This window comes from Pan paniscus, chromosome 10 (genome assembly GCF_029289425.2).
Source record: "Pan paniscus chromosome 10, NHGRI_mPanPan1-v2.0_pri, whole genome shotgun sequence".
Lineage (NCBI taxonomy): Eukaryota > Metazoa > Chordata > Mammalia > Primates > Hominidae > Pan > Pan paniscus.
The window spans coordinates 12,285,731-12,299,450 of record NC_073259.2 but is presented as its reverse complement, the minus strand read 5'-3'; the positions used below and the strand labels follow the sequence as shown (position 1 = coordinate 12,299,450).

At 48.7% G+C, this 13,720-nt stretch overlaps 1 protein-coding gene across 5 annotated transcripts; it reads right to left on the bottom strand.

Annotated features, from left to right (window-relative positions):
• Nucleotides 1-4,179: 4,179 nt before the first annotated feature.
• COPS7A (COP9 signalosome subunit 7A) lies at nt 4,180-13,133 on the bottom strand. 5 transcript variants are annotated; one of them, XM_055095318.2, is made up of 9 exons: nt 11,873-12,106; nt 11,234-11,438; nt 8,248-8,377; nt 8,047-8,122; nt 7,737-7,825; nt 6,598-6,800; nt 5,536-5,641; nt 5,223-5,374; nt 4,180-5,041 (listed from the first exon to the last, which is right to left on the bottom strand). In XM_055095318.2, exons 2-9 carry the CDS (start codon nt 11,272-11,274, stop codon nt 5,002-5,004), a joined length of 837 nt encoding a protein of 278 aa, XP_054951293.1. In that variant the 5' UTR covers nt 11,275-11,438; nt 11,873-12,106; the 3' UTR covers nt 4,180-5,001. The 5 variants fall into 5 exon arrangements, with proteins under 5 accessions (XP_054951293.1, XP_054951294.1, XP_008971929.1 ...); XM_055095319.2 differs by having other exon boundaries at nt 11,900-12,052; XM_008973681.5 differs by lacking the exon at nt 8,248-8,377 and having other exon boundaries at nt 11,873-13,133.
• Nucleotides 13,134-13,720: the final 587 nt, after the last annotated feature.

Here is a 13,720-nt window from a genome sequence, read left to right as displayed (position 1 = left end):
GCTCTGGGTCTTGTTAAAATCTTAAGGAGCATGTTGAACATGTTGAATGGTAATTTGTTTTAGCAGGTAATCAGGTTCAGGCAGCAAGTTTTGACCTGCCTTTTTGGCACTGTGGTTTCAATGTCAGTTTTATTTTAAAAGTGTTTGCAGTGCTATTTGGATCAGGCCGGCTCGGGTGCCACCCAGTGGCCAGTCAGACCTGGACAGTGATCCATTCTGTAATTCAGTTCACAAAGCCTTAGGTAGGCTGTTCAGGGACAGATCTACGCTTGCACAGCTCAGAGCTTAGCCCAGGAGTTCATAAACTTTTACGGGATTGTTCTCTTGATTTTCCTCCCGTGTCTCTCTGACATTTTTTGGGCCCCTGGGGCTTCCCTCCCCATTCCCATATGATCGTGCCACTGTACTCCAGCCTGGGTGACAGAGCAAGACATGGTCTCAAAAGCAAAATAAAACAAAAAACAAGATATATTTGCCAATTGATTGATAAATGAACAGTAAGTATAGGATTGTCTATCTTGCCCCATTCCCCAAATTATGCATTTCCTATTGAGGGACAGGCAGCGGGTCACAGAGTGAAGCCTTTCTGCCTGCAGGCCTTTATCCCACTATTCTTCCCATCCAAGATGCTCGCCCTCTCTTTCATCAGGCTAATTCCTACTTGGGCTTCTAGTTTCAGTTTAAAGGTCATGTCCTTGGAGGCTTTTCTGACCCCAAGCAAGATGTAGATCCCAGTTAAATGCTTTCGTGTCACCCAATACTTCTTAAAGTACTTATCACACTTGTAATATATAACCATGTACTTAAGAACCTCAAAGGACAAGTTTCTCTTGCTCTCTTGCCCTGTAAAGTTTCACTTTTCCCTTCTCTCTCGGACGGTGACCTTGGGCCCCCTTACATGCCTTCCAAGGCCCTGCAGTAGCCTTTTCAGAGCCCTTGCAGAGCTGAGTCAATGAGGGTGATGAGGGCACATTTCCAGTTCACACCCCGGAGGTTCTAATTCAATAGAAAAGGGTGGAAGTGGGGTCCAGGAATGCACATTTTCAGAAGCTCCCCTGATGATTTTGATGCTGGTGGCCCAGAAAAACTGCCTGTGATAGGCAGCTTCTAACATGGTTTCCAATGATTCCTGCTTTCTGACAGTCACACCCTGTGTAATCTTCACCCCTTGAGTATAGACTGGACCTGGTAACTGGTAAAAGTGAGGTAATGTCACTTCCATGATTAAGTAACAAAAGACTGTGACTTCATCTTGCTGGTGTTGTCTTTCTGGCTCTTGCTGTGATGGAGAAGGCTACCTGGGTGGCCTCTGGCCAACAGTCAATCAGGAAACGAGGTCCCCGGTCCAACCATCTGTGAAGTAGTGAATCCTGCTGACAACCACCGAGCGAGCTGGGAAGCAAATCTTCCCCAGTTGAACCCTGAGAGGACTATGGCCCTAGCTAACACCTTGACTCCAGTCTTGTGAGAAACCTAAGCAGAAAACTAAGCTCAGCCGTGCCGATTCCTTACCCACAGAAACAGATCATATTTATATGTTGTTTTAAGGCATGGTTTTAGGGTAATTTATTACGTAGTAATAGATAACTAACTGTTGTGACCAGCCCTAAAATCATCCAAGATCACTATCCAGTAAGGATCAGCACGTGAGTGTGCAAGTGGATGACACGATTCTTGGTTAGGAAGATTTTTCTGGTGCCCTGGGCCTGGTTACACATGGAATCCCTAAATCCTGAACCCAATTTCCCAGTCAAAAACTGATCCTCACCAGCACCCAAATAATCTACTGTCCTTTCCCCATGCCTTCACAGCCAAGACCCTTCTTTCTGTGAATCAAAGGCAAATGGCATTTGTCTTTGTCCCATAACCTTGGGATGTGAATGGTTTCCCCTCCCTCTTTGGGTGAAGTCAGGCAGTCCCAGCCTAGGCCACACTGGACTTGAGAGCCATTCTTAAAGGCTAGAATAAGGGAGGCCTGGGAAGTTATGGCACCATTAGCCGGGACCAGCTTACACGTAAAGGTGATACTAAGTTTCAAAGGAAAATTGGAGCATGGGCAGGGGTGGCAGGACAGGCTCAAAGCACCAGGAGTTAGCAACTTTTACACACTGGCGGGTGTGGGAAGAAGGGGTTTATTTCAGAGGCAGAGACTGAGAATCAAGTCTTGCTTGTCTAGGGAAAAGCTGAGAAGCTAAGAGTTTCAACTCCTGAAATGGGGCTCCCTAGACTGGTTTCGTTAAGTGACTGCCCCGCTCAAGACAACAAGCTTACCTAGCCAATTTGTAATCAAAAACCTAGGATCTGGCCGGACGTGGTGGCTCACGCCTGTAATCCCAGCACTTTGGGAGGCTCAGGCAAGCGGATCACCTGAGATCGGGAGTTCGAGACCAGCCTGACCAACATGGAGAAACCCTGTCTCTACTAAAAATACAAAAATTAGCTGGGCATGGTGGCACATGCCTGTAATCCCAGCTACTCGGGAGGCTGAGGCAGGAGAATCACTTCAACCCAGGAGACGGAGGTTACAGTGAACCGAGATTGTGCCATTGCACTCCAGCCTGGGCAACAAGTGCGAAACTTCATCTCAAAAACAAAAAACAAAAAACAAAAAACAATGCAGGATCCCACTCCCACCCTTTTTTTTTTTTTTTTTTTTTGAGATGGAGTTTCGCTGTGTCGCCAGGCTGGAGTGCAGTGTTGCCATCTTGGCTCACTGCAACCTCTGCCTCCTGGGTTCGAGCAATTCTCCTGCCTCAGCCTCCCGAGCAGCTGGGATTACAGGCAAGCACCACCACGCCCGGCTAATTTTTGCATTTTTAGTAGAGATGGGGTTTCACCATGTTGGCCAGGAAGGTCTTGATCTCTTGACCTCATGATCTGCCTGCCTCGGCCTCCCAAAGTACTGGGATTACAGGCATGAGCCACCATGCCCAGCCCCCACTCCCACTTTCTAATTCCATGACTGATAGCTTTAGGACCAATGAAGAGTGGTCTGTCCTAAATCTCCACCTAAAGAACATCACAAGCTCTGGGGAGCACCTGTCAACCCCAGGACCCTCAGAAGGCAACCACTTCACATGCAAATGAAGGCTCAACTGTCCACTAGAGCTCTCCAAATCTAGGGAGTCCATGGCAGCACTCTAGGCCATGGATTCTGATCCTTCTAGCACACTCCCTGGAGAGCTCTAGTGGACAGAGGGCAGGAGTCCAATGGCTTCTTCTTGCCACAGATCTGATAGTTCTGTGTGGTTCTGATGTGAAAATTCAAGTTCATTATCAACTCTTCCCCTTATAATTCTATGATGTGGGAGGACATAGTCTGAACTCAAGCTCCTTGAGAGCAGAAACAGCGGCCATCATTTGTATGTCCAGTGCCTTTCAGTAAGTATCCACTACTTTTTTTTTTTTTTTTTTTTTTTTTGAGACGGAGCTCATTCTGTCGCCCAGATTGGAGTGCAGTGGCACGATCTCGGCTCCCTGCAACCTCCGCCTCCCGGGTTCACACCATTCTCCTGCCTCAGTCTCCCGAGTAGCTGGGACTACAGGTGCTCGCCACCATGCCTGGCTTTTTTTTTGTATTTTTAGTAGAGATGGGGTTTCACTGTGTTAGCCAGGATGGTCTCGATCTCCTGACCTCATGATCCACCCGCCTTGACCTCCCAAAGTGCTGGGATTAGAGGCGTGAGCCACTGCGCCCGGCCTTTTGTTTTTTTTGAGATGGAGTCTCACTCTGTCACTCAGGCTGGAGTGCATGATCTCGGCTCACTGCAACCTCCACCTCCCAGGTTCGAGCGATTCTCCTGCCTCAGCCTCCTTAAGGGATTATGGGCATGCGCCACCACACCCAGCTAATTTTTTTGTGTTTTTAGTAGAGATGGGTTTCACCATGTTGGCCAGGTTGGTCTCACACTCCTGACCTCAAGTGATACGCCCGCCCTGGCCTCCCAACATGCTGGGATTACGGTCGTGAGCCACTGCACCCAGCCATATCCATTACTTCTGAATGGATGCTGAGCAACCTGTCCAAAGCCATACAGCTTGGGATCTAGGCCTCAGCCAGGGACTCAGCAAATAGTATCTGGGTCTCTCCATTTTCCAGCACTGTGCTTGAGTGAATTGGGAATGAGTCTTCTTCCCATCCACAAATATCAAACACAGAAGATACCCGGTTCAGGGTAGTTTGTAGATAGATTTCTCATAGATTTATTTCTGTGTCATGTTATATATAGATATATGCATATATACCTTTTTTTTTAATACAATCTATATACCCTTCCCTTCCCCACCAAACTCACAAAAGGAGATTAAACCCTTCCAGGATTGCCATCAAACTTCCCGAGATGGCCAGGGCCAAGAAAATCATCTCTCAACATGTTAAGAAACGGCTGCCATTCTTAGGCTCTGGGGTTGAAGCAGCAGCATTCCCAGGACCCAAGGGCCAGAGAGAGGAAAAGAAATGACTGTAGTGTGACAGGATTCTAGGATGAACATGTCCAGTGACTCCTGGAATGGCAGACTGGCTCCCAGAATTCTCAGGGTGTGAGTAAAGGTGGGGGCCCTATGGCTCTTCAGAGGCTGCTCAATAGGTCAGGGGTAGGGTATAGGAATTGGGGATCAGGCATGCAGGGATGGGGTGGTAGAAAAAACGCCTGTGGGTTATGCTCCAGACAGAGCGACCCCCATCAGGGCTACCCACCTACTCAATGACATGTAATGAACAGGGACAGATGCTGAGCTCTTAAGGAAACAAGGGAGAGAGCATGGCAGCGGGGAGCAATGGAACACATGAAGTCACAAAAAACAGAAAGTACCAACGAAAACACGACCTACATTTGCCTCCTCCCTAGAGAAGGTGTGATCTATGTTTGGGGTTAGGGGAGGTGAAGGGTCATGAACCTAGGATTATCAGCTGGCCAGGGGCACAGAAGGCTCTCTGAGGACTCCTAAGAGGCAGGCAGGCAGCTGGGACCCCACATCCCCAGGGAGGAAACGACAGTCCTTTCAATTCGACTTGGACCAAATCTTGGCACTCCCTCGGAGCCTGGCAAAGAGAAGAGAGAGAAAAAGAGAGAGAGAGAGAGAATGCAGGGAATCCCCTAACCCCTGGAGGCTCCCCCACTCCCTACTCCCATGCAAATAACTGAAGGAAATGAGGACAGTGAGGTCCCTGGGGTAAAAGCAGGGCACCCTGGAAGTGAGCAGTTCCTGCTACCCTGGCTCACCCCTTGCCCTTTGAGGCTTTCTTGCTGGGCTGGCGCTGGTTGGTGCCAGGAGCTGGTTCCCTCAGCTCAGTCAGGTGTTGCTCAGGGTCCTGAGATGTGGCTGCGGCTGCTGCTGCCGTCGTAACTTTAATGGTTTTTTTAAGGTTGGCAACCTACCAGGATGAAAGGAATGGGGATAGCAAGGAAGGTTCCAGAACCTTCCAGCCCCTGCTCATCTGGTTGTCTGCTACAGCCACTGTCCAAATCCTCTCTACAAAGGACAAGTGGCCCAGGCTGGAGGAGTTTGGGTCTGCCTGCTCCCCTGACTGCTCACCTCACTCTCAATCTGCTGCTTCAGGCCCAGCTGCTGCTCCTTGTGTTGGTTGGCACGGCTCACCTGCTCCTCAATGCCTGACAGCACAACCTCACAGCCCACACACCTGCGGGAGTCAGGGGAGAGAAGTGTCAGCAGACAAGGGCTGCGATCACAGACTCACAGAAAACTGACTCAAAAAGAACCCTAGAGGCAGGGCGCAGTAGCTCACCCCCGTAATCCCCGCATTTTGGGAGGCCAAGATGGGCGAATTGCTTAAGCTCAGGAGTTCAAGACCAGCCTGAGCGATATGGCAAAAATCCGTCTCTACAAAAAATACAAAAATTAGCTGGATGTGGTGACACGAGCCTGTAGTCCCGTGCTACTCAAGAGACTGAGGTGGAGGGTGGCTTGAGCCCTGGAGGTTGGAGGCTGCAGTGAGTCAAGATGGTGCCACTGCACTCCAAACTGAGCAACAGAGCCAGAACACAGCTTCTGGCATTTTGAGTCTGAGTTGGGAACCCTCACCAGGGCACCTAGAAACCACCTGTGATAACACTCTTAGCAGTGGGATGGACACTTGGTGTGGTCAGAGAGGGATAAGGAAGCGCCTGGAGTGATGAGCAAGATGGGAGTAGGAACTGAAAACAAAATAGGATAGGAGATGCCAAAGAGAAAAAGAGGTGACTTAATGAATACAGAAACCCTGAAGTTAGATGGGGACACAAAGAAAATAAAAAAGAGGAAAAGGGCCATGGCCTGTGGATAATGGTAGTTACAGATCAATCGACGGAGTCTAGCCTAAGACAGGCGACCAACCTTGCTGGTTAGGATCCCCTCAAGTATACCACTCCCTTTTCCTCCCCCAACTACTATATCAAGGACACTGACTTCTGCCGCCTCCCAGGGCCTCCCCTACTCCTGCATTCCCCAGAAGCCTTTGGAGGGATGAACTCATCTCCCTTTATCCTCTTGGGTTCCACCTCTGCGGACCAGCCCAGCTCCTGCCCTCTCTCACCCTGAAGCGCCTTTCTCTTTCTCAGGGTGAGAAGGAAGGGGACAGTGCCAGGATACGGTTCTCACCATTCCTGCAGGGTTCGGGCAATGGCACTGAGGTCCTGGCGCTGGATGTCCCGCCCGATGCTATAGTCAACCTCGAGCCGCTGGTTGCGCTGGTCCAGGGAGCCACGAAGCACGTCAGCATACACAGCCTCAATCACAAGGTCTTCCAGCTGCCGCACATTACGCAGGGCAAGAGCCTCCAGCAACACTGCATATGGGATACACTGGGGCCGCGGAGATCAGGCCAGGATTTGTGAGGCTCCGTAGCAGAGAAGGGCTTCCAAAAATCTTCCCTCCTTTTCCCCCTGCCCTAGCCCACCTGCCCTCCACTCCCATTCCTAAATCACTTCCTCTAAGAGGCTGGTTCTAAAGCAAAATAAATAAAAGTATTCCCACTTCAAAAACAGCATCATTAGAAGGACAATCTTAAATAAAATACAAAATGCTCCCCTAACACCCTCACCCCTGACACACCACAGAGGGAGAAAATGACATCTGCCTGGGTGTCACTCCTTTAGCCACAGCTCAGGGTATTACCCAGTCCTCAGTCAAGATCAGCTTGATACAGGGGAGTAAGCGGAAGTGGGAGAGGTGTGGAGTTACTGTTTATCATTTATACTCTGCCTACCTGCAACGGGCATTCCTTTGGAGGTATCTCTCAATAGAGAGCCTGGTTTAAATTAAATCCCGAGGACAACTGAGAGTCAAGTAACTATTGCGAGGTTGCAGACTGGGCAGGCTGGGGAGGTAGGTGGTGATATTAGACAAAAAACAGCCTAACAGGAATACACAGATACTTCTAGAATATATATTTTTTTATCCTAACAAAGAGAAGCCTAGCACTTCATCAGGAGAGCCCTGTTTCCAGCAGTGGGGAAGAAGGTATTTTTGAACGACACCTGAACAACATCCTAGTTGCTATTTTGACCAAAACCACAGAAGATGTTTATTTAGAACTTAAGTTGATTAAAAAATAAAAACAACACAGAAAATTAAGAATACTATCAGCCTAAACAGTTGCTAATGGAGTTTATATACAGACCTTGGAGGAGGGGAGGGCAGGAAGCAGCCACAGTCTAGACAAGGGCTGTCCTAGTGTGGACTCCCAAGGACATACAAAAGGATGCTCTAGACCGTAGGACTGGGGGACTGCCACTCACCTTTACTTTAGCAGCCAGGGTGACAACTGAGAGGTGTCGAAGCTTATTCTTCTGAGCCTCTGTTAGTGGAGGAAGATTCCGGGCTTCAGCTAGGGAAAAACGACAAAGTGTAAGGAATCCTGATTTCAGTTTTCTGGGAAGCCCTAGCCTCCTTCCCTCCCCTCCCACTTTCAATGCCAATTCAGGTCTTGACCCTGACCCTATGCATCCACGGATCTAAGTGGGATATCCCAGGAATTTCTTCTGAGTCCCTCCAGAAATTGCCCTTCTCCCATCTCCATTACTCCAGAGCACCAACCCCTCTGGTTACCTAAGTAGTCAGCGTATGTCCCATAAGCAAACACTGTGAGCAGCCGGAAGGTGGAGGCAAAGTCACTCTCAGCCAGCTGCGAGAATGAGGAAAAAGGAGGTGACGGGAAGTCTTCCCTCTCCACCCTCCCAGCCTTACCCTGTTTGGAACTCCACTTTTTGGCCCCATCTTTCCCGGCCAATGTTAACTCTCCTGGCTCACCAAAAGGAGTTCTCTGCCTCTCTGATCACTCTTCACACAGGAAGGGCTCATTTCCACCTTCAGGCTTTTGTTTACACTATTCTCCCAAACCACAATGCCCTCTTGCTCCATACGCCATCCAATTCCTACCCTAAATTCAGAGTTGAAGACATTCAGTTTTCAGAGTCAAAGAGATACACACACCAGACACTGCAAATTGTGTTGCCTGCCCTCAGAGTGTTTGATGTTTCTAAATTGGAATATGTCTAGACAGTCTCCAATACTCCCCAATTCACCAGACTCCTGCCTCAGCCTCACTCATCTCTGACAGCTGCACAGTCTAGAAAGACATCTAAACTTATGGTCTCTGCTTCAGACACACCTGACCAGGACACTGTCTTGCATCACCCAGCCCAGTCCACCCAGATTTCCTCTCCTCCTATCACAGATCACTTATTCTGGCACTTTTTTTTTTTTTTTTTTTTTTTGAGACAGAGTCTCCCTCTGTCACCCAGGCTGGAGTGCAGTGGCGCGATCTTGGCTCACTGCAACCTCCACCTCCCAGGTTCAGGCAATTCTCCTGCCTCAGCCTCCCAAGCAGGTGGGATTACAGGCGTGCGCCACCACACCGGGCTAATTTTTGTATTTTTAGTAGAGACAGGGTTTCGCCACGTTGGCCAGGCTGGTCTCCAACTCCTGACCTCAGGTGATTCACCTGCCTTGGCCTCCCAAAGTGCTGGGATTATAGGCGTGAGCCACTGTGCTCAGCTTCATTCTGGCACTTAATCAATCAATCCTTGCAGAAGGTTGCTACCTAAGAATATCTTTCAACAAGATTATAGACCCAGTCTCTGGTATCCCACAGAGCTATGCAGTAATTGCCTCGCAAGAAATACTTGCTAAATAAATAAATAATTCAGATTTCTATCCATTCATCTTATCTCTTCAACTGGAATGCAAGCTTCAGAAGGGTAAGCTCCATGCCTGGTGCTTTTCTTGTATTCCCAGACCATAAGAAGGGTAGTAAAGAGCCACTTAATAAGTGCTTCTTTTTCTTTTTCTTTGAGACGGTGTCTCACACTGTCACCCAGGCTGGAGTGCAGTGGCGCGACCTCGGCTCACTGCAACCTCCGCCTCCCTTTTTTTTTTTTTTTTAATTATACTTTAAGTTCTGGGATACATGAGCTTTTGTTTGTTTGTTTTATTTATTTATTTATTTTTTTTGAGACAGAGTCTCACTCTGTTGCCCAGGCTGGAATGCAGTGGTGCAATCTCGGCTCACTGCAACCTCCTGCCTCCCAGGTTCAAGCGATTCTCCTGCCTCAGCCTCCCGAGTAGCTGGGATTACAGGCGCCTGCCACCGCACCCGGCTAATTTTTGTATTTTTAGCAGAGACGGGGTTTTGCCATCTTGGCCAGGCTGGTCTTGAACTCCTGACCTCATGATCCACCCACCTCGGCCTCCCAAAGTGCTGAGAACAGGCATGAGAGGCATGAGCCACCATGCCTGGCCCTGTTTTTCATTTTTGTTTTGTTTTGTTTTGTTTTTTGAGATGGAGTCTCGCTCTGTCGCCCAGACTGGAATGCAGTGGCTTGAACTCAACTCACTGCAACCTCAGCCTCAGCCTTCCAAGCAGCTGGGACCACAGGCGCCCGCCACCACACCCGGCTAATTTTTTGTATTTTTAGTAGAGACGGGGTTTCACCATGTTAGCCAGGATGGTCTCCATCTCCTGACCTCATGATCCGCCCACCTCGGCCTCCCAAAGTGCTGGGATTACAGGCATGAGCCACCGCGCCCAGCCCTGTTTGTATTTTTAACAGAGACAGGATTCTGCCATATTGGTTTCACCTCCTGACCTCAGGTGATCCACCTGCCTTGGCCTTCCGAAGTGCTGGGATTACAGGCATGAGCCACCGCACCCAGCCAAGTGCTTCTTTTTCATCACTTTGATTGATACTCTTTAGTTCCACTGCAGATGAAAGCAGGGAAAAGTCAGCCAGTTTTCTCCATATCACAGAGTGATCCAAAAGGTTAAACCACAGGCCCCAAATAACTTAGCTCAGTTTACCCACATACCACTGTCAGCATGTCAGGACTCAGGCTGCCTCCTCTGATTGTAAATTAACTCTGCCACTTTTGTGTGAACGGTTCTCTCTGCTGTGTTCCTAGCAGTTTGCCATGTGTCTCTGGGAAAAAGACACGTTCTCCCTTAGCTAACTTGAATAGATTAGCATATGCTGCACATAGGGAAGAAAAGGGCATGCTAATTTAACATGTTCACTCTCCACTTGTACCAGACTTCACACTTTCCCATAATCTCACTTTATTCCCACAACAGAGAGGGGCAGTATTGTCTCCATTTTTAAAAGAGAAAGTTGGCTAGGTGCGGTGGCTCAAGCCTGTAATCCCAGCACCTTGGGAGGTCAAGGCGGGCGGATCACGAGGTCAGGAGATCGAGATCATCCTGGCTAACACACTGAAATCCCGTCTCTACTAAAAATACAAAAAAGTTAGCCGGGCATGGTGGCGGGCGCCTGTAGTCCCAGCTACTGAGGAGGCTGAGGCAGGAGAATGGTGTGAACCCGGGAGGCAGAGCAGTCAGCTGAGATCACGCCACTGCACTCCAGCCTGGGTGACAGAGCAAGACTCCGTCTCAAAAAAAAAAAAGAAAGCTGAAGCCCTAAAACAAAAGTGACCTGATCAAGGTGACATGAGAATTAACAGCTACTACACTGATGGAGACCGGCTGGAAATCAGGTTTCCTATTCTGAATAGCATGCTCTTTTGCTTAAAATGAAAAATAGTGGGCTTTACAGATCCCTTATCTCCAAAGGAGAGCTGGTTTGCTTGTTTGCTGGTTACTTCTGCAAGTTGGCATTTAATTATCACTGTTTTCTTGTTCAACTGAATGGTTATTGGATCACAAAATGAGCCCTGCCCACCCATTCTCAAATTCAAACCTTTGCCCACGCTTCTCTGAGGGCTATTCAAGCCAGCAACCCACCTCTCTAACATTGGGCATGTCCAGCAGTTCTCCAAACACATAGACACCAGGGGCCTCCAGCACCTGATGGATGAGTGTGGCCAGCGCTGCCCCCTTGGCCGACTTGGCTAGGAGCAGAAATTGCTCCTGGTTCTGCCCTGTCACCTTCACTTCCGCACTCATCACTGCACTGAGCGTGGGGGACTTGGGCTCAGGATGTCCAGAGCTGCAAGGAAAGAGGATGTGAAGCTAGAGGTCCCCGATGGCTGGTCGGATGGGAAGCACAAGGCTGAGGGACTGGATTGTAAAGGCACTAAGTCGGTTCTGCGGTGAGGAATCAGACATGGAGCGGTCTAAAATTCTGATCTAGGAATCCTAAAGTCAGCCACTTCGCAAGGCTGCCACACCCACCCCCTCCCCTGGGCCTAACCCCAAGCCCCATCACGTGCACCCCATTGAACCCCAAGACACAGGATGCAAAGGAGAAATGGGTGTCGCATGGTGTCCACCCTGACGACGCTCCCTCAGGTCTCCATTGCTGCCCCGCACGCGCCCACAACCACGTGACCTCACCCCCAATGAAGCTTACACGTGGCTCCGCCCCCTTCTTTAAAGACACCGCCCAGCGACCGTGGGCTCCCGCCGACTGCTTTGTCGTACCCTGGGTCAGGCTCTGCGGGCCGCTACCTGGAAGCTTCGACCTCCAGCGCACCGGGCGGGGCCGCCGCTCCGTCACCTCCGGCAGCTGTTCCAAGCCTTTCCTGCCACCTCCCTGAAGAGTCGCTCTGGCCACTAAACTCTATGGCGGGCTTCCGGCCGTACTTCCGCTCTAAGGACGCAAATTTCGGCAGGACATGCCCCACCCCCGCGTTCCGACCGCTGAAGCTCCAGTGAGGGACGCAGGCATTCTACTCTCCGATTGGTCGCTGGGGGAAGAATGACGGGCGCCTTTTTAAATGCTTTATTTCAATAAAACTTTATTAGTGGAAGAGCGCCAGCCATTAAATACAGACGTCTCTGGTGGGTCCCTGGTCCCGGCCCATTCTGTGTCTGTTCTAAGCCGCTGGAGAGCTGGAGATCAGGACTGCACTGGGTACCTGAGGCAAGAGAAAAGCTGTAACGGAAGGAGTGAAGAAGAGGGGAAAAAACGGGATGAGGGAATAAGGGGCAGAGAGGAAGCAAACAAAAATCAATAATAGAAGTTTAGCAGCAGAGATCACCTAGGTGGTTCAACCACTCACTTTTTTGAAGAGCAGGAGAAAAGAAGTGAGAAAAATAAAAGAGAGAATAAAGCTAACATGTATTGAGTGCTTACTATTGGTCAGACATCTTTTAAAATTTTATTCCGTTGAATCCTCACAAATATTCCCCTTGTGACTTCAGGACACCCTCTACCATGATTACTACATATGTATTAATGCTTGTAGAATGATGCTTTCAGTACATGGACTCTTAATTTCTTGGGGAGGAAAAAACCCTATGTGGTTCTCATTTTACAGAAAAGGAAATTTAGGCTCATAAAAATCCAAGGATTTATCTGGAGCTTTTCAAACTCAAAACCATCTTTCTACTTCAATATGATACTTTAATAAAAACAAAAACAACTAACATTTCTATAGTGTTTTATATTTCACAGCAGGCTTGCAGAAGGTCAAGTGAGGGTAAAGTTAATGACATCTTGGCCTTTGTGTTAAGCCATGAGCATTACTTAATTCATCTGATACAACGATCTAGTAATTGTTATTTCCACTTTCCAGATGGAAAAACTGAACTCAGGAAAATTAAGAAACTTGTAAGTAATGGAAAGACAAGAAAGTGAAAAAGAGAAAGATAAAGAGAAATAGGACTCGTAGTCTGTTAGGGATAAAGGAACTGCAGATGCAGTTTATGGTCCGCATATTTTGGTTTGTGATAGAAAATAAGCAGAAACACAGAAAGGAAAGAGAAAGGAGGAAGAGGAGAAGAAGAAATGAATGGAAAAGGTGAAACAAAAGTGAGGAGAAGGAATCAAAGGCATAATAAAATATTCAAAGTTTGAAGGAAGCAAGGAATTAATGAGTCCAAACATTATTATTATTATTTTGCATCCACCCCTCCCCGCCCCAAGCTTATCTTTTTTTTTTTTTGAGCCAGGGTTTCGCTCTTGCCACCCAGGCTGGAGTGCAATGGCGTGGTCTCGACCCACTGAACCTCTGCCTCTTGGGCTCAAATGATTCTCCTGCCTCAGCCTTCTGAGTAGCTGGAATTACAGGCGCGAGCCACCACGCCCGGCTAATTTTTGTATTTTTAGTAGAGACGGGTCCAAGCTTATCTTTTTTTTTTTTTTAATTTGAGACGGAGTCTCACTCTGTCGCCCAGGCTGGAGTGCAGTGGCGCGATCTCAGCTCACTGCAAGCTTCGCCTCCCGGGTTCACACCATTCTCTGGCCTCAGCCTCCCGAATAGCTGGGACTACAGGTGCCTGCCACCACGCCCGGCTAATTTTTGTATTTTTAGTAGAGACAGGGTT